This window comes from Sus scrofa, chromosome 14, assembly GCF_054392235.1.
Source record: "Sus scrofa isolate SSC_HxYL_T2T_F1_AM1 chromosome 14, Sscrofa_HxYL_maternal_Yorkshire_Landrace_v2.0, whole genome shotgun sequence".
Classification (NCBI taxonomy): Eukaryota; Metazoa; Chordata; class Mammalia; order Artiodactyla; family Suidae; genus Sus; species Sus scrofa.
In genome coordinates this window covers 124,762,552-124,787,759 of record NC_139396.1, presented here as the reverse complement: position 1 = coordinate 124,787,759, position 25,208 = coordinate 124,762,552, and the positions used below count along the sequence as shown (strand labels likewise).

General features: G+C 41.2%; 1 protein-coding gene across 2 annotated transcripts in view; it reads right to left on the bottom strand.

Annotated features, from left to right (window-relative positions):
• RPP30 (ribonuclease P/MRP subunit p30) overlaps positions 1-25,208 on the bottom strand; it is a 345,838-nt gene that overhangs the window by 14,021 nt on the left and 306,609 nt on the right. Inside the window, exons 2-7 of one of the 2 annotated variants that reach the window (XM_001924771.7) lie at positions 17,032-17,367; positions 14,958-15,013; positions 13,786-13,842; positions 12,273-12,347; positions 9,788-9,859; positions 3,254-3,343 (exon numbers count right to left, since the gene is read on the bottom strand). In XM_001924771.7, coding sequence (XP_001924806.2) covers positions 3,254-3,343; positions 9,788-9,859; positions 12,273-12,347; positions 13,786-13,842; positions 14,958-15,013; positions 17,032-17,176 — 495 coding nt within the window. In that variant the 5' untranslated portion in view covers positions 17,177-17,367. Of the gene's footprint in view, positions 1-3,253; positions 3,344-9,787; positions 9,860-12,272; positions 12,348-13,785; positions 13,843-14,957; positions 16,001-16,553; positions 17,368-25,208 lie in introns of those variants that run through there. The other variant, XM_084994838.1, reaches the window with a different exon arrangement.

Here is a 25,208-nt window from a genome sequence, read left to right as displayed (position 1 = left end):
AGGGATGACCAACAAATACAACTACATATTTAGAGTTTACAATGTGAGGATCTGATATACACCAACTGTACATGGAGGAATGATCACCAAGATCAAGATAATTAACACATCTATCACCTGACACATAACTTTTTTTTTTTCTTTTTTTTTTTTAATGATGGGACTGCTTAGGACCTTCTCTCTGCTACTTGCTTACACTACTGGACGACTAATTACAGTCATCCATGCTGTATATTATGCCTCAGAACTTGTTCTTCTTTTAAGTGAAAATCTATACTCTTTGACCTAAAACCCCAACTTCCTGAGCTGATAATTATCACATGGTTTATGGCCTTTAGGTAAAAGGATAATAAGTTACCTATCTTAAAGCTCCTATTTCTCACCACCCCATCCAAATTGAGATCTGTGCCCAATCAAGTGATCCTTATAAAGGCAACCTATTAACTTCACTTGGCCAAAGACAAGTTCATTCTCAGGGCCAAAAGAGTATGCAAGGACCAAGACTTAAGACTGAATTATTCCCCACATTCACTACATTTTCTATACTTTCATGATGAATATATTTCCATACTTTAATCAAACAGCTCCATATCTGAAACAGGTATTATTAGGTACAAATAATATACATATAACTACACAACTACTATTACTTATGCTGAACAAGGTAGACAGACACCTTGTATTGTATGCTTCTAGCTTTTAATTTTATTTAATTTTTAATTCCAGTTTCTCTTAAATGAACAGGAGGTGAATAAATTAATAGGGACTCTTCTGCTTCCTGACCAATTCATACCGCAGCCTACTTCTACAATAGATGAAGACTAAAAATAATCCTGCACAGCCCTTCCCTCCACTCCATCATCTAGTTTTTATTAAACAACATATGTAAAGTGTTCACACCAGATTTTAAAAAAAGCAGACACTGTGTTAAATACTGCATATTCCCCTCACTTGTCAAATTTTTACTTTTTAGAATTCTTAAATTGAAAAATGTGGGAATGAAGCCAAAAATATCCATCAAAAAACAGCACTTTCCTGAATTTGTAGCCAGAATTGGAAGGTGGGCTGTCCTAGTGCTGCTGCCTCCAGGCTGTCCCCTCCTCAGACTGCCCCAGGGCCCCACTTTCCATCACTGTGGATGCTGCCCACCTAAAGCTGATAACCAGCTAAGTAAGGACTAACAACCGGCAGGATTTGGCTGTGTTCCCTAAGCTGTACCTTGACATAGGAAGTTAGACATATATTCATCTAACTGACAAATTTTAGGGAGGCTCTGTTACAGGTATGTTATTGGAGAAATTAAAAAAAAAAGACCATGATACAGTCGGTGCTCTCTAGAAGCTCATAATCTGGGTTGATCAGTAGGGCACCTGCATAAGAAAGCCATCACTTGGCTTACCATCATTGTAGGACACAACCACTGGGAAGCTCACCGCTGTTTTGAGACTCAGGGAATTATGCGCTGTGCACTGTGGTCCATTCCATGGGCTTGGCCTTAGATCACCTGCCACTATCTCCTCCCAACCAAGGACACAGTGTATGTGGGTTTGCTCAGGCAAAGCTGTCTAGAAAATGGCCTGCTAGTTCATTAAGGTGAAGAAAAAAGTCAAAAAGTCGTACGTTTAAGAGCAACTTACGGGGGGTGGGGGAGGGGGTGCCACTTACATGGAAACTGGAATGGCCGGAAAGAGCCCTGGCAGACTTTTAGAGACAAAGGCTGCTACCACTGGGGGAGAACCTCAGGTGAGGCCAATAAAACTGTCATCACCCAGGGGACAGTATTACTGTGAGCCTCTCACCACGGTAGCTGGAGCACATCAGAGTTCTCATTCGATGGGGAATTGTCAGGACTATCCCAATCCCGTGTCTGAAGAGCTGAACGGTTTCTTTTGATATCTGACAAGTGAGCTATTAAACAACACAGATCTCCAAATCTAAAATAGGATGTCTAAGGGTCAGGGTTTGTTTTTTTTCTGTTCTTTCGGTTTTTTTTTTTTTTTTTTTTAGTGTTTACTTATTTACTTATAAATATTGGCAAAAAACGAGAAACAATGATTTGAGCTTAACCAATACTGTTATATGTTCAGTGGTACTCTCAATATTTATCAGAAAAGAGCTTGTTTTCCCTTTAAACATATGACTTTAAAACTCTGAGTACTTTTCAAGTACAGTTTCAGCAGTGTATATTTAGGGGTAGAATATAAGCCATCTTAAAATTTTCCACACTGCATTCAATTTTTCCACACCATACAGATCAATTTTCTCTTCTCATTGTCTCTCCCTATTCTCAGCATCAAGCTAATTCCTTAGCAGCAGAGAGGGAAACAAAAATTGAGGAAGTTGTGATTCTACAGAGACAAAAGAATAGGGAGTTAATCTATCTTGAAAAAATACAGACATTTTTGATTTTCCAATTCTGACAGGGCTAGATATGTAATCTAGATTATGAAACCCCTTTTCTCCTTCAATTGCAGTGTTTGAGAATGGGGGGCAGCTTTGGGAGCCTCTGTTCTAAAATAGCATCCTCACTCCTCCCAGGATCTGGCTGCCAAGGCAAAGAGTGGACAGCTGTGCCAACCTTAAAGCTACCGATGTGGAACAGTATCACTTTCACGATGGAAGAAGACTTTAAAAAAGGTGTAACAGATGGAAGATAAAGAGTAGAGAAAACAAGAGAAATTATGTAGAAAGATAATGAGAAAAATTCTACAGCAGAGGAAGGAGCACAAAATCTTCTGCATGCATGGTCACCTCTTAGGCAGTTATAAAAGTAACCCTGGGCTTTTGTGTGAACCAGCATGCTTCAGTGCAGATTTTAATTTTGCGTAGACTATGCCTGCTGTGCTCTCCATGGCCTGCTCCCCTCTGCCTCTGCCACCCTCCTTTCCAGTTTGCTGGTGCCTCTGGAACCCGCTCTGTCAATACACTTTTTCCTACTCCTTCTTTCTTGACTGCTCTGTGCCCTTAACATTCAACATTCAGACTCTACTATCCCTAAGAAACAGCCTTCATAAATCTGAATTTCTAAGGCCTTTCAAACACATCTGGTAATTTACTGAATATTTTTATTTTAAGCTTTCTTGCTACCTTTAGGCAGCTTACACAAACAAAATCCTCCTTTCTAAGTTGCCTCCTATTTAGTACTAGCCTTTGTTTTTTCTCCTGTAAGCAAACTGGTTTCTTCTGCCCCCTTTCCAGTTCGTTAATGCACGTTTCTAGAGATTCACATACTGAAAACAGGTGTTACACTTACCACATTAATAGGGGGTCTTTTGAAGTAAAATGGTAGTTTCTCTGTTACAGTTATGCAGACTATATCCACATCTAAATGGGTACAAGCAACCTGTCAAGAAGGGAAAAAAAACGAGTCAAGCTAAAAGGAAAATAGGCACATGTTAAGAACTGAGTTAGGGTCAACAGTGATATAATGAAATATAAACAGGTATGTTTCAATCCATAGGTTTTCTGTGGATTGAACACCTATGGTTCTATGGTCAAATACATCTATCCCTTTACAAAGTCAATGGTTCACATTTGGTTTGAATGGCATAGCCGTAATCTTGCTGAAGCAGAGTGATGTGTCGACAGACCAGCTCAACAGACAGGGTCTAGAGACTCTCTAACTCGTGGTCGGTGACATAAGGAGAGGTTGCTAAGAGAGACTCAGTTTCTGGAAGGTTACTTCAGATTGTCCCAGAAAAATGGGACATTTCTTGAAATCCAAGAAAAAAAAAAAAAGCCAAAGGAATGTATGCATGGTCCATTTACTTCAGAAATTATTTATTTCTGTGCCAGTAATTGTCCCACGCCTGTGGCTCCTATGAGTCTATTGAACAGCCAAAGAAACACGTGGCACTACCAATGGTATTTTGTTCAAATGCTAAGAGAAACAAGGCATCTCCATAAAGTCAGAGCAGAGCTGTTATAAATCAAATGGCAATGAATGCATTTTTTAACTTTTAATTACCCTTTGTGATCATTTGTGCTATTACTTGTTGATACTCCATATTTACTTCCAAAAGAGATTTGAAACTGCTTTTAAAAAAATACATGCAAGATAAAATAAACAGATAAGGAAATCAGGATAAAAGGAAAATCAGGGAAGGAAAATAAAACGTTACTAGTCTAAGAGTGCAGGCCTAAAGACAGTGCTAGAAGATGTGTCTCTGGCTCTCATTTTGCCATTATTTGATTTACAGTGATAAAAAGACTTGGCTGTTTTGTACGACAATAAAAACAAGACTTACTGCCAATGCCAGTGTAATGAGCCTTGATGAACAAATTCAAGCTGCCAGGGGGGCTATGCTGGCAATCTAATATCAGTGGCACCAACCAAGAGAAAAGGGTCAAGAGGGGGTGACGGTACTCTGTAGGATCCCCTTGACCTTCAGCAATGACAGGAACTTCAATCCTATCTTTTTTCTTCAGAACCCCCACTTTGGTCATTCCTCCCCTCACCCAGGGCTCTGGGAAGCAGGTAGTGATCAGAGGCTGCCTGGCTTTAAGATAGTCATAGTAACTTAGTAAGCCTGGGAAATAATGCCGTTTTGGCAAAAACATTTGGCTCATAAAGGATCTGCCCCATCCCAACTGCTACAGCTGTCCAACTCATAAAAGAGTCATTGAAAATTTGGTTAAGAATAGATGAAGAAAAGCTCTGAATAGCAGATAAAACATGAAACAGGTTTAGCTTCTGGTTGCCATTTTTAAACTATCAGATTGGCAAAGATCAAAAAGCTAAAAACAAAAAAAAAAGAAAAAGGTAAACCAAAAAAAAAAAGGGAGTTCCTGTTGTGGCTCAGTGGAAACAAATCTGACTAGTACCATGAGGATGCAGGTTCGATCCCTGGCCTCCCTGAGTGGGTTGAGGATCCAGCATTGCGGTGAGCTGTGGTGTAGGTCAAAGACTCGGCTCAGATCTGGTGTTGCTGTGGCTGTGGTGTAGGCCAGCGGCTATAGGTCAGATTCAATACCTAGCCTGGGAATCTTCATATGCCACAAGTGCAGCCCTAGAAAGACCCCTCCCCAAAAAAGTAAACAAAAAGCTTAGTAATCCACAGCTTACACAATAAATAAACAGGGACTCACAAGGTCTTTAAATCAGTACAGGGTCTTGAAAAGCATTTTAGCAATAGGTATCAAAATCCTACATGCACACATCAGGAAATTTCACCTATAGGAATGTATCCTAGAGACTAGAAATGTATTCTACAGTTATATACCCTATAAATGCTTAAGGATACCAATATAAGGACAGTCACTGCAACACCAATCAAATATCTATTTTACTTAAAAATTACGGTCCCTGGGAGTTCCCGTCGTGGCGCAGTGGTTAACGAATCTGACTAGGAACCATGAGGTTGCGGGTTCGGTCCCTGCCCTTGCTCAGTGAGTTAATGCTCCGGCGTTGCCGGGAGCTGTGGTGTAGGTTGCAAACGCGGCTCGGATCCCGCGTTGCTGTGGCTCTGGCGTAGGCTAGTGGCTACAGCTCCGATTAGACCCCTAGCCTGGGAACCTCCATATGCTGCAGGAGCGGCCCAAGAAATAGCAAAAAGACAAAAAAAAAAAAAAAAAAAAAAAAAAAAATTAGGGTCCCTTTAAACAATGGAGTATGCTGACTCCTTAAAAGGAATGAGGTACCTCTCTAATGGATATTATGGAACCATCTCCAAGATGTACTGTTAGCTGAAAAAATCGTGGGGTTAGGCAGGAAGGAAGGAAAGAGGGAGAGGGGAATGAAGGAAGGAGGGAAGGACTAGGTAAAAAAACCTCTGAAAAGATACACAAGAACCGCTACCAGTGATTGCCTCTGCACAAAAGGGAGAAGGAGTTTTAGGTGGGAGGAAGGTGTTCCTTTCAGCGCATTCTTCTCTGCACTGTGTGAATTTATTATTAAAAACACAAATTATTTTTCACTTTAAAAAGCTGATTCATTTCTTAGAAGCCAGTTAAACATTCCTCCCTTGGGTAAAGCTAAATTAGGTTACTTTTTAACCTAGGTAATGCTCTTTTCCCCTCTTCTATATAATAGCAGTTAACTAAAAAACATCCCTTGTGTTGCTTTAGATATATGCATTATAATGAACTTCCCCTTACAAAGGACAGCTCCACTTGGCTCCCTCAGACACCTTAGACTTAAATTGTCTCTAACTGAACTCTTTCGTTATTTAGCCTTCTATTAATCCAAATGTTCAACTGATACATTTAGCCAACTGTAAAGAGCCAATGTTCACATTATAATGAAATGCTTTCTAAATCATTAAAAAGATTACATTATGTCCAAATAATATTTGTGGTTAAGAATCTTATTACAGCGGTTTTGGCAGGCTGCATATGAATTCATATCAATCGTCCTTAACTTTTTTTTTTTTGGCCAAGGACTTCTGTGAGGATTTAAGGCAAGCATATTCCTAAAAGCACACACACACATACACACATTTATCTTTGATTTTATGGAACAAGGGGAACAGGAGGGTAGGGGTTTGGTCTCTCCCAAATCCCCTTCATTGATGTCAGGTTAGTATATCCTAGTATTTTATGATAAACAGTATGCAAGCGAGAGCCAAGCCTGCCCAGGAAAAAGAGAGATGCCCATAAATAGTGCCTCTCAACCTAAAGAATGTTTAAAAAACAAAACAAAAACCTCCCCTAAAAAACTTAAATGGAGATTTCCAGGCCCTACTCCCAGTAATAAATTCAGCAAGCAGAACCTAACAACCTGCATTTTAACAAATATTTCTGGCAGTTCTGATGCTGGTGGAGCCAGACCCCGCTTTGAAAAGCACCACCTTGAAAGACATCCCCTTTTCAGAGCCTCAGGTGATGGTGGCACACACAACAGTGCTCTGCAAAGGGTAAGGCGTGGATTTTGAAGGCAGGAAGAAAACGGAACGTCTTTTTTCATTTACTTTTAATTCCTTCCCTTAAAATTTGTTTTGTTCTGTGTGGGTATATTATTTTGTAAAGCACACTGACATAATGGAACATGCAGATAATTTAAAAGAGAAAATGAACATGCATGTATAAGGGATGAAATTGAAAGCTCAATATTTTTCTAAAGCGACAGGGTACACACTCAAAGTGGTCTGGAGACCAGTGGACTAACTAACTTGATCTCCCCTCACCCTGTCCAGTTCCTTTAAATCCTAAATGAGGAATAACTAACTCAGAATCTCCAGAAACTCCTATGTAGCTCTCCTTGCCACATTCCACTGCTGCCCCCACCCCAAGAAGCCCTGGCCAATGGACTTACGACCTTTCATCTGTGCCTTATTCCCTGGGGCAACTCTGGAGAGGAGGGGGTTATCTATGAGATATATCTTCCAGATACTCTGAGTGGAAAACAGTGTTACTTCCCATGGAAACAATGCGATTTAAGGTGGTTAGATTTTTATACTACTAATCGTTAATGTATGTGTGTATGAATGCTTTTATGATGCATTTCAGAGACCTTAGTTTTAGACTATCCTATCTACAAGGACACTTGTTTAAATTCCAGATAATCAATTTATAAACCAAACAAATAAAATCACTTAATAAAATGTAACCTGTTAAGCAACAAACTGTTTGCATTTGACTCAATTCCAAACCATGATATCCTCACAAAAGCTTTATAATGGAAAAAAAAAAAAAAAGTTTTTCAAAATTGATTTTCTATAGAAAACAGGGAGAGTGCCAACTTCAACTGGGTTAATGGGTAAGATTTGGAAAGATAGGATGTTCTGATTCTTAAATCTGTTTTCTCCAGAGTCGATTCCAAACAAATTCTGTCAATTATTTACAGCTTTCTTCCATCTTCCAGAATATTTCTGATTGTTCCACCCGCCATCATGAATTATGTTTATGCTTTTGAATTAAAACTTGTGAATAATCTAAGAAAAACAAGTAATATGATAAATTTGCTCAATCAAGTTACAATGCATTCTAAAACCTGGAAGTCCAAGTTCTATGACATTCTACCTGCAGTGCATGGCAAATCATTCAGCCGAATGCTCAATTTTCTCTTCTACAAAATGGGGGTAGAAACAAGCATCTTCCCCAATTATCCCCAAGCTTGTTGTGTTTTCTCTAATCAGCAGTAAATGGCTGTGGAAATGAAAGCTGTATGCTCTTCGAAGTCGATTCAAAAGAGAAGCGTGCAATAAAAAAACTGGGTACACTACCAATTTTTAGTCTACGTTATTTCTGAGTTGTTAATATTTAGTAACAGAACTAAGCTGCTGTTTAATGAATATGGACATGTCCACGGTCCTCCTTAGGGTTTCAGCACTGAATGAAAAACAGAGGCAAACTCAACCCCTCAAGCCCAAACCTACGGATCAGAATCTCCAGGGGCAGAGACCTGAACATGCCTGATTTTAAAAGGCTCCGCCCAGGTGTCTCTGATGATTAAGAACCACTCAATCCTACTCATCTTTTTTTTTCTGAAACAAAAGTCTTGAGAATTACTATTAACTGAGCATTTTAAAAAGGGAGTCACCAAAAAGTGGAATTCATATATAATTTGTGCTGTTTCCTGCATTAATATAAACAATGAAGAGTTGTTCGTATTCCTTGAAAATCAACTTTCCACACATCAGTCTCCTTAGTCAACAGCTCCACCTACTGGATAATTAGTGGAAATCTTCTGACAACCTTAGAACAGACTGCTTAAAAATGAAATGTGCTGTAAAATTAAAATATCAAAGACCAGTGCTTTTTTTCCCCTATAGCATCCCTTTGCTGGATAAACGTTTGGCTACTTTTGAACCTAGATAAAACAACACTCTGAATTTTTAAAAAGAAGCCACACCTCATTTTACACAGCAAAACATATTCCTGCAAAACTCTTACGGTTGACTTTTTTCTTTTGTTTTCACTTATATAAATGCCCAATGTCTTTTGTCTTAAATTGACAAAATGAACACACACATTAAACAAATTTCCCTCCTCAAAAGTCACAGAAATGGCCATATGAAAAGTACAAAAGAAATTTATATCAATTCTTTTACACAAAAAGGAATAGCATCAGCAGAGAGTTGATTTGGAAGGATTTCTAGAAGACTAAAGGTTGACATGATCATGACAGCATAAAGGACTGTAGCTCAGAGCATACAAAAGAGAAAGTTAAAACAGAGAAGGGATGTTTTATGCCACAGTACAACCTTGCACCTTTCTTCCCTCACAAGCAGCGGTGAACAGTAAGGGCAGAAACTGAAGTGCTTTTCAAGCCAGACAGACAGACTGAGATTTACCTAAGAGAAGTCTCGAATGAATAAATAAAGTAGAGATAAAGAAACAGGAGGAGGAGTTCCCGTCGTGGCACAGTGGTTAACGAATTCGACTAGGAACCACAAGGTTGCAGGTTCGATCCCTGGCCTTGCTCAGTGGGTTAAGGATCTGGCGTTGCTGTGAGCTATAGTGTAGCTCAGACACGGCTCGGATCCCACATTGCTGTGGCTCTGGTGTAGGCCGGCGGCAACAGCTCCAATTCGACCCCAAGCCTGGGAACCTCCATATGCCATGGGAGCGGCCCTAGAAAAGGCAAAAAGACAAAAAAAAAAAAAAAAGAAACAGGAGGAAACCTGATGGACTCTTTCAATCTCAGCCCATCAAACCTCTAACAGGATGAATTAAAAAAAAAACACTCATGCCACCCAAATATACCCTTGTGAAATTACAGAATTCCAAGAATAAATGAAAAATCCTAAAAGCTTCCAGATGAGGTGAAACTGGTCACCTTTAAGGTAGACCATCAGACTTCTTACATAAAATAATGAGTACTATTTTTTTTTACTATGTTACTTACGTGAAAAAGTTTTTCTGTCTTTGGAAAAACTGCAATGATATCATACAGCCGGACCCTTGAAGAAGTTGTTCTCTAACAATACAAAAGGAAAAACAACAGTAGAAACAGCAATGAAATATGTACATGGAATTCTCACTAGCGTCCAGCTGCACTTATATTTCTGTTGTGTAACACAATATGCCACTGACATTTCTGCTTTGTGTTGTACTTTGACAGAAGAGATCTGCTAAGAATCTAGATACCAACATCCATCCCACCAATCACCCTCCTTCCTTCCCATGTTGTTATGTTTTAAATGTGTACCAAATATTTTGTTTGAATACAAAAATAAGTTGTAGCCCTTGCTCTTACAAGCTAGTGGTAGAGCTTGCCAGAAATTTACTAAGCACCTGCTGTGTGTAGGGCACTGGGGATTCAAGATCATCTAAGGCATATGTTTACTCTCAATGGAACTCACCATTTTTTGGCAAGACAAGACATACACATGACTAAGTGTGATGTGATTAGGTTCACAATGAGAATACTATTAAATACAAATTAAACTGCTAGATGGGTAAGAAAATGCCTAAGAGTAAAGAGTTACTGTTTATAAAAGAATATCTCAAACTTATACTGAATGTGTATGCATGTGAAAAGGTTGGAAAAACATATATTCAAATGCATACTCTCTGAATGATGAGATAATGTGTGACATTTCTTCTTTGCTTGTCGGCACCTTTTAAAATTTTTATCTCTTATTCCGTAAAGAGGTAAGATATCTAAAAATATGAAGAGGGGTAAGAGAAGGGCTAAAGAGAAGCAGCCGGCACCATGCTTGAACAAGTAAGAAAACCTGCTGCACAGACGTGTGCTGAGACAGGGCCCCAGCTCCAGGCTCCAGAACATGTCAGGATCCAGGACTCCTTGCCCTCTGTCTGTCCACTCCCACTTGGGACAGGGACAAAAAGGGGCCACCAGAAGGTTCATGATAACTCTTGCGAAAAGTCTTCGTGACCATAAAAAGAATCAGAATGCTGCCTGCAGTTGTATAAAATCTCCCAATTTGGCTTTCCACAATTTCCTCAGCCATGCTAACTGTTAGAAAGGAGGCCAGCCCCCCTCCTTGATGACTCCTGTTCTGTGAGAGACAGGCCTTTCCAGCTAAAGATGAAATAGCTCGCCTCCTCAGAGACCTCGTTTCCTCCATCCCTCACTGGGTCCTCTCCAAGCACCAAGCATTCTCAAGTCTGCCATCGAACAAAAAGCTAGACAGACAGCAGATTCTCACTGACCAGCCTCTCTATGCCTTCTGTTCCCCAGAGTCAAGTTTCTCAAGCAAAGTCAGCAGCACACACAGTCTGCACTTTCTCATGGCCCTATTATTTCTGTGGAAATGGTGTGTGCTAAGGCAACCAATGACCTCCCTGTTAACGGGGGACTTGCCTTCCAAGACACGTTTTAGCCCTTTTCCTGCTTGACACTCAGGCACACTGATGCTGCTGACCCTTCTCACTTTCCTCCTTGTCCTCCTACTTTTGATCAGGGAGTCTCATCCACTCTCATGACTTCAATTACTCTGTACAGGGCAGCCACTTCCACATCAGTATCTTCAACTGGGGTTCCTCTTCTGAGGGCCACACCTTTTTTTTTCCCCCAACCTCCCACTCAACAAGCTCCACTGGAACTCTCACAATAACCTATCATGTCCAAAACCTGATGCCTTCAAACTTCTCTTTGTATGTCCCGTCTCAGGAAATGGTACCATCTTCTCACCTGGCTGCTCGGGCCAAGGCAAGGAGTCATCACCTTCTATCTAATCAACATCAAATCCTGTGAGTCTCCTGTCCCAATGTCTCTCAAGTCCCCTCCTTTATCTCCTCATAAGTGTCCTCTCTTGAGGGCTTCTAACTGCTTACCCAGACCCACCTCCCTCACCTCATCCCAGGTTAGCCAGATCATTAGGCTCAACTCAACTGGTGTTTCATTTTCCGGAACGCAGCGGTGTTTCGTTTTGCTTTTCCCCTTGGATTCAGGACCTTGCATAATCCATCCTGTCTGTGGGAATATTCTCTCCCCTACTTGGCCATCTCTAACACTTATTGCTTCTTCTGGTCCCAGTGTGAACATCAACTTCCTCAGGTTGGCCCCTGTTACACATTTCCAGGACATTTTTTGCCTACTATCTCCCACTTTTTAAAACATTCCTTCCATTTTTAAGAGGACTGTGTCTGTACTATGCATAAGCACTATGCCCAGCACTCACTTATGGCTGGTTCATATAAGCTCAATGAATACCAGCTGCTGAAAAAGTCTTTAATTGTGGTATCTTTATTGTATGTGCCATGAGCAGATGAGATTTTGTTACACCGTGTGAATTCTGAGCTAAATGGAGCAGTCAAGTATCGTGCACTGGGGATGGGGGGAGATCTAAGAATGGAGTGAGTTGAAAAAGAACCCTGTTTGACATTAATCAATACAACAAAAAGAAGAAAAATAAATAACTTACCAAAACATTGCAGTGAGATGGATCGGAAACAATAATTGTCAGTCTAGTTAAAATTTTAATTGGTTTTGATTTTCCCTGTTATCAAAAGAGCACAAAATACAAATGACTGATTTTCTTCCTTACCAGTGGGAAGTACACATTAAAAGGTACTAACAATCAGAGATAGTGAAGATCAATAAAACCTAGTCCTCGTGCTCAAGAATTTATAGTGCAGGCACACCTCATTTTACTGTTTCACTCTGTTGCACTTCACTGACAGTGTATTTTTTTACACACTGAAGGCTGGTGGCAACTCTGCATTAAGCAAGTCTACTGGTGTCATTTTTCCAAGAGCATTTGCTCACTTAGTGTCTCTGTGTCATGTTTTGGTAATTCTCCAGTATTTTGCATTTTATTATTATTATTATATCTTTTACGGTGATCTCTGATGACTGATATTTGACATTACTGTTGAAAACTGTTTTGGGACCCCACAAACCATGCCCACTTAAGACGCCAAATGTAATTGTTGAAATGACAAGGAGGATTTAGAATAAACCACACAAATGTGGCTAATAAAGCAGTTACAGGTATGAGAAGACCCCAATTTTGAAAGAAGATCTACTGTGGGTAAAATGCTATTAAACAGCACTGCAAGCTACAGAGAAATTTTTAGTGCAAGTAAGTCAATTCATGCAGCAAACTGGAGTTGGAGTTCCTGCCGTGGCTCAGCAGGTTAAGAACAGACTAGTTATCCATGAGGATGCGGGTTCCATCCCTGGCCTTGCTCAGTGGGTTAAGGATCCTGTGTTGCTGTGAGCTGTGGTATAGGTGACAGATGTGGCTCAGATCCAGGATTGCTGTAGCTGTGATGCAGGCCAGCAGCTGCAGCTCCAATTCAACCCCTAGCCTGGGAACTTCCCTATTCCACATGTGCAACCCTAAAAAGAATAAAAAAAGAAAAAAGAAAAAAGAAAAAACAAAGTGCCATAGCCATCCCAGTCTTCAGCATCTGCCACCTTGATCCATCAGAAGCCTTTAGCATCAAGGCAAGAGCTTCCACCAGCAAGAAGATTATAACTTGCTGAATATACAGATGAGGGTGAGCATTTTTAAGCAATACGGTATTTTTAAATTAGGCATATATATATATAGTTTTAAGACATAATGCTAACCTCACACTTACTGAAGTACAGTACACTGTAAGCATAGCTTTAATATGCACCAGGAAACTAAAACATTCGTGTGACTCACTTTATGCAGTGGTCTGAAATCAGACCTGTAATATCTCTGAGATATATCTGCACAGTTAGAGAAAAAAACATGTATATTAAACTACACGATGAGATATTTTAAAGGTTGCAGGACTTCAGAAAGATGATCAGAGTACTGAATTGACAGTAAGAGAATGCTTTCTGGAAGAGCTGAGTCTTTATGGAAAGTAAGACCGGTAGACAGAGGAAGGGAACCACACATATGACTGCATGTCTGAACCAAATGAACAGGTGTTATGCTTCTTACACCACGCACTTACCTGTACAACTGGCAAAGTTGTAAAGAGCTCCGAAACAGCTACTGGTTTTTCAATTTCCTATAACAAACAACAAACAGTCACCCTAGATGGTACATGTTAATGTGATGAAACATAACAGAACACTTACAACAGGTTTTCAGTAAGATAATTAAAAAAATAAAACGAAACAAATTTCTGTTACTCAGAAACACCAAGTTGTGTGTGTCATTTTTAACGTAGAAAGCTGAAGAGCAGAGCAGCAGCTGAGAATATCAATGGATAGGAGGGATGAACAATAGTTCGGAGACTGAAACAATCTGTAAGGAATGGCTGTTGGCCTGAAGGGAGATATACATATTTGCTAGCATGTTGGAGAGGGAAATCATGAGTCACTGACAGAAATATAAAAAGAACTAAATATTGTGATTACAGTTTAGTCAATAACAATGCACTTTAAGTTACTGAAAGTTAATTAACATCAAATCAACTATAAGAATCCTTATACCATGCCCTAGCACTTCACTAAAAACCTTATCATTTGCACAAATATTCATCAGCTCAACTGTTAACATATAAGACAGTGCAGAAGTTCCTGTTGTGGCACAGTGAGTTAAGATTCTGACTGCAGCAGCTTAGGTCGCTGCAGAGGTATGTGTTCAATCCCCAGCCCAGTGCAGAGGGTTGATGCATCATGCCTTGCCATATCTGCGGTGCAGGTTGCAGCTATGGCTCAGACTCAATCCCTGGCCTGGGAACTTCCATATGCCGCAGATGCAGAACTTAACAAAAAAAAAAAAAAAAAAAAAGGAGTTCCTGTTGTGCGTCAACTAATATCCATGAGGACGTGGGTTTGATCCTTGGCCCTGCTCAGCGAGTTAAGGATCCGGCACTGCCATGAGCTGCAGCAAAGGTGGCAGACGCAGCTTGGATCTGGCGTTGCTATGGTTGTGGTATAGGCTGGCAGCTTCAGCTCTGATCCATCCCCTAGCCTGGAAACTTCCATATGCCGTCGGTGCTGCCCTAAAAAAAAAAAAAAAAAAAGGGCAAAATAAAAAAATAAACAAAAAATAAAAAAAGACAGTGTACAAAGAGTGAACTTAACAAATATGCTCATCTGCAGCTTCTATATTACAAATATACACACAAATAATTATAAATGCTAGTTACTATTAACTTCAGAAATTGTATTTTACCTGTTTCTTTTCCTTAAATTCAACAACATGATTGATGGCAACAACTGAATAGCCCACTGAAAAGAAAAATTGAACATTCTTATTAAATACAATAACCTCTCTTCCCTGTACACATAGGCTCATCCCAATTCATATCAAGACTAGAAGATAGTTAGAAGAATGGTTATGGGACAGGCTCTGGAGTCAGACTGCCAGTTTTCAAATCTTAAGTTACTTTAAGTTTCAGCTTCTTCATCTATCATATGGTGTTAATAACAGAATTTACCCCATATAACTGTCATGAGAACTAAATGAGATAACACACATAGCATGTTTAAAAATGGTGGCTGGCACAGAGTTAGGGTTTTGTTTGACCTGGGTGATGTATTATTAGCAAGACACAGAAGACCCTTAACTTTGTGCATCTCCTTTCAACCATCATTCTCTTTCATGCCTTTTTTCATTTTCATCCCATCAAATTATATTTGTTCACTGTTATCTTCATTCTTACTCATTTTGTTTGCTCTTTACCCCTTCTGCTTTTTCAGAGGCCCCTGTGCTAAGGAGAAATGGAATAAGGACTCCCTTACATGCCACTGTCCCCATCCCCTTTTCAGTTGCCCACCATCAAGAGATTGGGAACTCTCTGAAGTCAGAGCCTAGTTTATCAGCCTCAACACAGCACTGTTTTTGGACATATGGACTACCAAAAATACATCTAAATCATGACTTAAAACGTTGAGTTAAACACCAATGGGGAGGACAGGATATTAATATTAAAGAAATAATGCATATTGGAGTTCCTGTTGTGGCTCAGCAGTAATGAACCTGACTAGTATCCAAAAAGCTGCAGGTCTGATCCCTAGCCTCATTTAGTGGATTAAGAATCCAGTGTTGCCACGAGCTGTGGTGTAGGTTCAAGCCTCCACCAGGATTCCATGTTGCTGTGGCATAGGTGGGCAGCTGCAGCTTCAACCCCTAACCTGGGAACTTCCATACCCTAAGGGTACGGCCCTAAAAGGACTAAATAAATAAATAACATATATTAATGCCAAGATAGTGGTCTTCCCTCTCAATAGTTTTTCCAATTTCCTTCTTTCTTTCCTCCTTCAAATGAGGATCCATTACTTGATAGGCCCTGCAGATATCTCTCTTTTTTTTTTTTTTTTTTTTTGCTTTTTAGGGCCGTACCTGTGGCATATGGAAGTTCGCAGGCTAGGGATCGAATCAGAGCTATAGCTGCCAGCCTACACCACAGCCACAGCAACACGGACTTCAAGCCGCATCTGTACACCGACGCTCACCCCAACGACGGATCCTTAACCCGCTGACAGAAGCCAGGGGTAGAACCCACATCTTCATGGATACGAGTTAGGTTGTTACCGCTGAACCACAACTGGGAACTTCGAAGAAATGTCTTTATTTTTAAACCCCTCTATCTCCACTTAGACACTTTAAATCTAAGGAAGAAGGCAGAAGTCGCGATTAACTTCGATTAGAACGATCTTACCTCTCAGGGCTTCTGCTTTCCTTGGATTCAAATACGAGTAACATTCTAGCATTCTGGCCATGCTGGTCCCTTCCCAACCTCTTGGTGTGTCCTACGCCTCAACCTACCCTCCCTCTAAATAACATTATTCCAACACTCGCAGCCCCACGTCCCACCACCCCCGCCCATTTTCGGAGCACCCAAAGCACTCCCCATCTGTGCACCAACCAGCTTTCCGCATTTGACTGAGTCAGTACACAGTGGTGAGAGGTAGGAAGGGGCGATATTAAAAGCACAGGTGGAGACTAGCTTTGGCCAGCCTTCAGCTGTGAGGCCCTATATAAGTCCCTGGCCCTGTTAGGACCTCAGTTCCCCAATTCACAATAAAGAAGGAGCTGGACTGGGTAACAGTTCCCCAGCGCTTTTCGAGTTTCCCGGGCCCGGGATCACAGCAACCCCGCAGAAGGCATCAGCTTCCAGAGACAGCCTCGAGACCCCAGAAGACCTGAATGAGGCCCGGCCGCGTCCCTTCCGAACGTGGCCCGACGATCTGGATGGCAGCGAGGCTGGGCAGGCACCGCTGCTCGCGAAGCCGCGGCGACTCACGGTAAGCGGCGTTCTCCACGAGCCCACGCAGCGCCTTGAGGTCGGAACCCGCTCGCAGGTCCAAATCCACGAACACCGCCATGCTGAAATCACGTGAACTTGTGCGGCTCTCTGCGCAGCCGCAGGGCCCGCCCCCTCGGGGCATGCTGGGAATTGCAGTTTTCCTAAGCAGTCCTCCCCTCCCTCCCGCGGACTGACGTTCCCAGGCTCTTTGAGCGCCTTCGGATCCCAGCAGAAGTTAGTGTGTGGAAGTCAGCAGCCTCACTTCAGTTCTTCTTCCTCTGGATGGGAAAGTTTTGTTTCCCTCGAAGGGGTTCACATAGCCCACCATTCCTCCTGTGAAATAATGTAGAAAATGATTCTTTCAAAATGTAGGTATACAGCATTTATTGAGGACTTACAGGGAAAGAAGGGCTGGAAACCCTTAAAAAGTAAGGGTTTTAAATCCGTTTTTCTTTCCCGCCCCTAAAGGTCATTCCATTGTTTAAATTGGACTTAATGGGGAGATGGGGAAACTGACCTGACAACTCGAAAAAGGTTTGCTTGAGAAAAAAGTCATTTTGCTCAATCAGAACAGACGGTGTCACAGCATGCTAAACTCCATTACAGCCAGTATTCTCAACCTGGAGTTGGCAGGGATAAGCAGTTAGCTTCAGCGCGTGTTTAGCCAAAAATGGGGAGGTGTACAATTGAAATGTTTTACAGTTTTCCGTCTGACGGATGTACAAGGTGGAATATATCCCACAGTTGTGATGGTTCCACATTTTCGTGCACATGAACTCTTGAAGAGTGATAAATTAATTATCCGAGAACATAAAACTCTGGAACTAGAGTTTACATCACTGCTTTACAAAGTATCCGTGATGACGGGGCCAGTTCACCGAGTTCCCCACCCCCCTCCCTCCACCAGTTCTTCTAGCACCAGTAGTGATCCATTGTCCTTTACCCGCAGGCAGCTCTGGCCTCAAAAGATTAATCTAACATCTGAACTGCTCTATACTAGACTGAATAAGAGTCCACAAATCAGGGGCTTGGATCTCCAGTCTATGCCAAAGGGATGTGAAAGTTTGTAAACATTTTCCGTTTCTTTGCTAACTTGTCACAGACAGTACACAGAGTCTCGGGTTTGTGGACCTCATCTTGATTTGTTCTTTACATGACTTCTTTCTTGGTCTCAGAAGGGAATTTTAAGAGGGATCTGTTCCATGTAGTAGTATGTAATTCTCCTTTTGGTTAAGTTCAATAAAAAAGAAATCTGCTATCCTAATATTTGATGTTTTCTAAATAAGAACAGAAGAAAATTTTACTTCTGCAAATAGAAGAAAGTCATATAAAACAAACTCTGGCTTCTCATCTGAAAATCTCATGTTAATTTTGCAGGAAGATCTAGTGTTAATTTTATAGGTGTCTTCATCTGCAGCCACAAAACCTAAATTGTTTGGAAATATATCTGATGTGTGGTGAAGGTGAATAAGATGACTCATTATTTGATACCAGAATTAGACTACAGAGGGCTTCTTTCTTTGAAAGTCATGACGCTGTTGCTGTGGACTGTATACCCTTTAAACTTCTTATCTTCACCCTGGGCTTAGAAGGGAGGAAGAAGGACGAGAAAGAAAATGAATGAATGACAGTCACTGAGCAGTTTACTGAGGGCCAGCCTATTTGCTAAGTAGTTGCCTGCATGTTTAATTTTCAAAACAACTGAGTTAAGTGCTGCTTTTTCCACAACCTCTGCATTTTACATTTGAATCATCTGAGGCTTAGGTCATTGTGGTAGGACCACAGGTGGATCCAGGTGGCTTGGATCTATTCTCATGTCTCTATGTACTGTCTCCTGGGCAAAGCAAGCGGAGAGGAGAGTTGGAGGATGGAAAAGAGGAGGGAGTAAAGACAGGAGAAAGGAAGAGGGGAATGAAGGGCTGGGGGTGGGGGGAGAATGAATGGAGGGGGAGGACAGAGGAAGTAGGGAGAGAGGGAAAGGAAAGGAAGGAGATAGAAGAGGGAAGGAGGAGTGGGAAGAGAGAAAAAAGAGAATGCCATAGGGGAGATGAGAAGGGAAGAGGAGCCAGAAGTTGACTTGGGAAGTTCCAGTTGTGGCGCAGTGGTGAATGAATCCGACTAGGAACCATGAGGTCGTGTGTTCCGTCCCTGCCCTTGCTCAGTGGGTTAAGGATCCAGCGTTGCCTTGAGCTGTGGTGTAGATTGCAGACGCGGCTCGGATCTGGCATTGCTGTGGCTCTGGCGTAGGCTGGCGGCTACAGCTCCAATTCGATGCCTAGCCTGGGAACCTCCATATGCCACGGGAGCTGCCCAATAAATAGCAAAAAGACAAAAAAAAAAAAAAAAAAAAAAAAAAAAGAAGTTGACTTGGACAGGTAGCTGCAACAGCAAGGATCTGGAGTTAGAAGAAGACTGAAAATTTTCTGACTGGAACATAATAGGACTATATATTTACTCTATGTAATTCCTATCTGCTGTCCAATCCTCTCAACCAGCCCATGAGAGAGTTATTGTTTTTCATATTATATCAGGTAGGAATCCTGGACTCAAAGATGACTCTTCAGTCATTTCCTCTTCCTTAGGGAGCCGAGAAAGAGAGGGTGGGCTTGAATATCCAAAACAACCTTCAAGCCCTATTTGGTCTCCCTGAAGACTTCTTTTTCTCGGACTGGCCCCTCAGTGCCAGCGCACGCTTGGTTGGTCTTTGGCTTTATCCTTTTCTCATTTGGATCACCCTTCCTGAGTGAGCTGAGAAACATTCCTCCTGATCTTGGAGAGACAACAGTGAGTGGTGGCTGAAGTGAGATCTTAATTCTCTGCTCATAAATTAACCCTGGGAAGCCTGGATGAAAACCAGGAATCCTAGCCACTAGATGAGCTGGAGGCTAAAAGCAGAATTACCCTGATTCTTGTCCCCCACTGAAAGCCAGAATGGTTCAAGGAGGGAAAGACTGTATTAAAAAAAAGTATAAAGTTTATTGTTAGAAACCCAGTACAACATGCAGGAGAGCACACAGAGAAGTAGTTTATTTATGACAGGAGCAAGACAGTAGTACACACCCTAAAGAGGAGTGTGGGTCTGGATGTCCTCCTCAACGAGGCATGCACCAGAGAGGAGATTTAAATCACTTCTATAGGAGTTCCTGTTGTGGCACAGTGGTTAACGAACCCGACCAGGAACCATGAGGTTGCAGGTTCATTCCCTGGCCTTGTTCAGTGGGTTAAGGCTCTGGCATTGCCGTGAGCTGTGGTGTGGGTTGAAGACGCAGCTCGGATCCTGTGTTGCTGTGGCTCTGGTGTAGACCGGTGGCTACAGCTCCAATTCGACCCCTAGCCTGGGAACCTCCATATGCTGCAGGAGCAGCTCAAGAAAAAAGGCAAAAAGACAAAAAAAAAAAAAAAAAAAAAGTCACTTCTGTAGGACAGTTCTTGGTCTTTGTTTTCCTTTGGCCAATTATTTTATTTCTTGCACCCGATTGGACTCAGGTGCTCCCTGATCTGCATGTCTATCTTTTGACCAAGATGAATTCCGGAGCAAAGGGTTATGGGCCACTATCAGCAACCTATTATGGCCTGATTCCCCCTCCTTTTGTGACCCCTAGGAGTTTTTCTGGGCATTTGTAGCTGGCGAGGTCTCCTTTACCCCAGGAGTGATTGAAGTTGTCATCTTATCTTTTCACTTCAGTAGCTCAGCTCCTGCCATTAACTTTCTCCTTTTTGTGTCCAAGAGAAGCAAGGCCCAATTAACTCAGCCTAACAAGTCCCAGCTGTTCTCAGCCCAGGAGCCCATTTACCTCATACCTCATTCCAGGCCCCTGTCCTCTTGAGGTGGGTCAAGGCAAGAAAGCGTATTATAACATGACTTGCACGGGTGTGTCAGGAATATTTGGCAGGGTCTTCTCTTCCTGATTGAGGGGGAAGTTTAGGAGATTTGGAGAGGATATAGGACAGTTTCCTGGAGAAAGTGATGCTACTGAGTCCAAACTTGTACTCCATGCTGCATAAAAGAGACAAGTAATCGGGGGAAAGGAATAGTGACTTTATTCAGAAAGCCAGTAGACCAAGAAGATGGTGGACTGGTGTGCTGTAGAACCAGCTTACCCAAGTTAGAGCTCAGGCAAAGGAGAAAGGGTCTTGTTGGTGGCTTCAAACTTCTTGATGTTGGAATCCTTTATTTCTACAACTGTCTACATAGGTCAGGTCATGGTATTCCTGTAAACTTCGAATAAGATAAATCTTATCTCTGTTCTGCAAATTTTTATCTCTGTGAATGGAAAAGTGTCGTACCCTTGAAGGTTAGAGCCTTTAGAATGGGCTATCCTGTGTATTTCAGGCTATAGGTAACATTCTCAACTGAGCAAAAGCAATAGGATGCAAAGTTTAAAAAAAAAAAAAAAAGATACGACATGGAATTGGATGGATTTGTTGTTCCCTATTACAGTGATGCTTGAGTTAAATTTTGATACATGAAATTGAGGAGCAACAAGATGCAGAGGTCTCCAGAACTGGCAGAAAGTAGGTGGTATTCAGTCAAAATGCATGATTTAATAAATGAACCCATGAGCTCTTGTTCACCTTCATACCCATATCCATATAATTGTAACATTGTTGGATGTATTCAGTTACTTCAACACATAGCCAGAAATTCACTTAACTGGGCATGCAGTGGACTGGCATGATACACCAGGTACCCAAATAGACCCCCTTTCTTGTTCCCAATGATGGAGCACCTACTGGATCTCCAGAGCAGATCAGAAAAAGATGCCCGTTCTCCAGGCAGACTTGCATTTGCCCCTGTTCACCACATGGCTGGTAAGTGAACCACCTGCCTAACTTCTGCCTGCTAAGACAAACTAGAGGAGTTAATTGCTAAACGTGGAACTCAAATGGGACTCCACAGGATATCCCAATCCAGGGAGCCTCTCTCAATAATTCCTCTCTCATCTTCTTCCCTCCCTTTGGAAACTCCCCTTACTGACCTAATAGTTTAACATCTTCTAGGCTATGAGTATTTGTGCTTGCAATGTTAAGTTTTGTTTTGTTTTGTTTTTTAAGTGCAATTAAGATGAAAGTGAATTTTTTAAATATCTACATTTCTATCAAAAGTTTGAAAATTAAAGGCAGGTTTGAATATTATAAAAATTAGCATTGTGAGAATGAGTATTCCAACTTCTTTAAGATGCCAAGATGCTCTGACAAAAGAATAAAACTTAAGACATTATTATGATAGAAATCAAAGACAGAACTATAATTGGTGTCTGGAAAAGATATATGATGGTAAACGTAATGGATGTAAAGAAAGGGGCTAAGATTTCATTAGGATTGTTTTTTTAAAGCATGTAAAATAATGATTGTATTAGAGTCAGTGTCCTCTGGAGAAACAGAACCAAGAGTATGCACACCCACCCACACCCATACCCCCCCCACACACACACTCACACTTAGAGTGAGACAGAGATAGAGAGAGACAGGATTTTTAAAAAGAAGTTGGTTCAGGAGTTCCTGTCGGGGCTCAGTGATTAATGAACCCGACCAGTATCCAGGAGGACATGAGTTTGATCACTGGTCTTGCTCAGTGGGTTAAGGATCCAGCGTTGCTGTGTGAGCTGTGGTATAGGTTGCAGACACAGCTTGGATCCCGAGTTGCTGTGGCTGGTGGCTACAGCTCCAACTCAACCCCTAGCCTGGGAATTTCCATATGCATAATGTGTGGCCCTACAAAGACAAAAAAAAAAAAAAAAGATGTTGGTTCATGTGATTTTGGAGGTTGGACAAGTCCCCAGATCTGTACCTGGCTGTTCACCCAGGAGAGTTGATGGTGTAATTCTGGTGGGATGACAAGCAGGCTCAAGATTCAGGAAGAGCTGGTAATCCAGTTTGGATCCAGTGACAGGGAAACACCTATGTGCCAGCAGGAAGGCAGAAGGGTCAGTACTTTAGTTCTATTCAGGTCTTCAGCTGATGGGATGAAGCTCACCTACATTAGGGAGGTAAATCTACATTACTCAATCTACTGATTCAAATGCTAATCTCATGCAGAAAAACCTCAATCAGCCAGAAGAATGTTTGACACTTATCTAGGCATCCCATGGCCTAGTCAAGTTGATGGAACTCTTGAACTATTGATGCTGCCTTGAAATTGTTGCCTATTGAGTGACAAAAAACAAACAAACAAACAAAAAAACTGCTCAGGCAAGTAAAACTTTTTTTTTTTTTAACTGAAGACTCCTTTTCAAAGAATATTTATTGAAGACAAAAGAAAGAGCAGATCCTAAATAGAAACCAGCATTTGCAAATAACCATAAACTCTATTCTCAGAACATTGGAAAGTTAGCTCAGAACTTGCAGGGTAAATTGCATGAAAAAACTAGGTTATTCCTGGCATTTTCTGTTACCGCTGGTAAGCAAGTAGCTATACAAAAGTTCTTTGTATTGTTGAGAATATTGATAGGACTAAATATCTTTTGGAAATACTGCCCAAATGGGGCACATCATTAGGAAGTGGCTTGTTTTTGTGTATGGAGAAGAATTTTGAGAATTTTAAAGTGGACTTGTCAGAATTGGTAACCATGACTACAGATGGAATTCCTGCAGGGTCAGTGTTAACATTACACTCATGAAGTATAAGCACAATGTGACAAGGTTTTGTTAAGACACAGAATTTTAGGCAATTTATTGTACATCGACTGGAACCACTTTGAGCTTTAAACTTAAAAACTAGAAATAACAGCCATGGTAATTAACCATGGCCCCAGCACAGTTCATGCTCCCAAAAGCTTTAATGGATGTAGTGGGATCCTGAGAAAATTTTGAACTGCTGAAAAAAAAAAAAATGTACTTACTAATGTTGTCAAGGAAAAAATCTCCACCTCGGCTCAGACAGCAAAGACTGGACCAGATTTGGTTCTTTTGGTTATATGACCCCTTTAAATACTCTGAATCTCTCGCCACCTTTTGAAAAAGTATATACTGATTTGTTCATATATAGCATAATTGTGTCTTTGGGACACTCATCTGGTTGGGAATTATCTAGCTCATTTTGGGTGGCATAGAAACTTGTTTCCAGATATAATTATGGTCCAACCTTGTCACGAGACATGTTTCTACAATATTTTCTTAGCTTCTTTGCTTCTATTTTCTATGCTGAAAACTCCATCTTGTCCTGCTTTACTTTACCTCATCTTCCTGCTTGAAAAACAGTCACAATGCTGGTAAATGACTTAAGCTTAAGAACAAAGACCTAAAGGCATAAGTTGGTCATAGGGACAGATGAATGAGGACATAATGCATTGGTCTAGGCATGCAGGACCTGTGCAGATAGGCACACCTTTGCACAGCATGATATATCCTCTAAAGAATAAGAGGAAGAGGAGCCTCATGGCCTCAAGGGGTTTATGAGGAGTCATTAGCAGGATATGCATTAGCAAGGAGAACAGAGGTGCAAACCTAGGCATGCCTGGTTGCTGCAGATAGGCATGCCCTCTGCAGAAGCACAATGGTGATTCTCTAGAATGCTATGCATAGATAGCTGATGCCAAGCTTCCTCAATGCTAGTGATTGTTAAATGCCTAAAGGTCAGAATAAAAGCTTAATCAGCAACCGGCTATGTGACTTTTAAAATAACTTAAAAAAACCTATATCCAGCATCTATAAACCCCCTCCTCACTGATGTAATCTTCAAGAACACAATAAAAGCAGTGTGGTTTCTTGAGGCAGCGCTCTTGGTCCCTGAGACCTTGAATCCCCCGGTTCCCACCTTTACTTAAGATAAATGTCTCTGTGTCTTGTTTTATGTTCACTTTTGTCTTTAAGTTTCACAGCACCCATTCTTCAGCCCTCACCCACTGAGCTGGTCTTGGCACAACCCCATATCAAGGACCAAATTGTGGAGTTGAAAACTATGATCCAAAAAAGTTCCTCTGATTTAAACCTTTAAACTTCGCGATAATACTGCTTAATTTTCCCCTTTCAATTAATATCACTAATGTGAGTAAAAATTATAAAAGGAAGTTTCACGATGTAAACATCTACATAGTAGCCTCAATATTGTGTCTTGGGCCACAAAACCTAAAATATTTAGTATCTGGTGTAAATTACAGAAAATGTTTGCTGAACCCTTATTTAAATCAATGTTCCACATCAGTGTTCAGACCTTCTATTAACCTCCCAGTTAA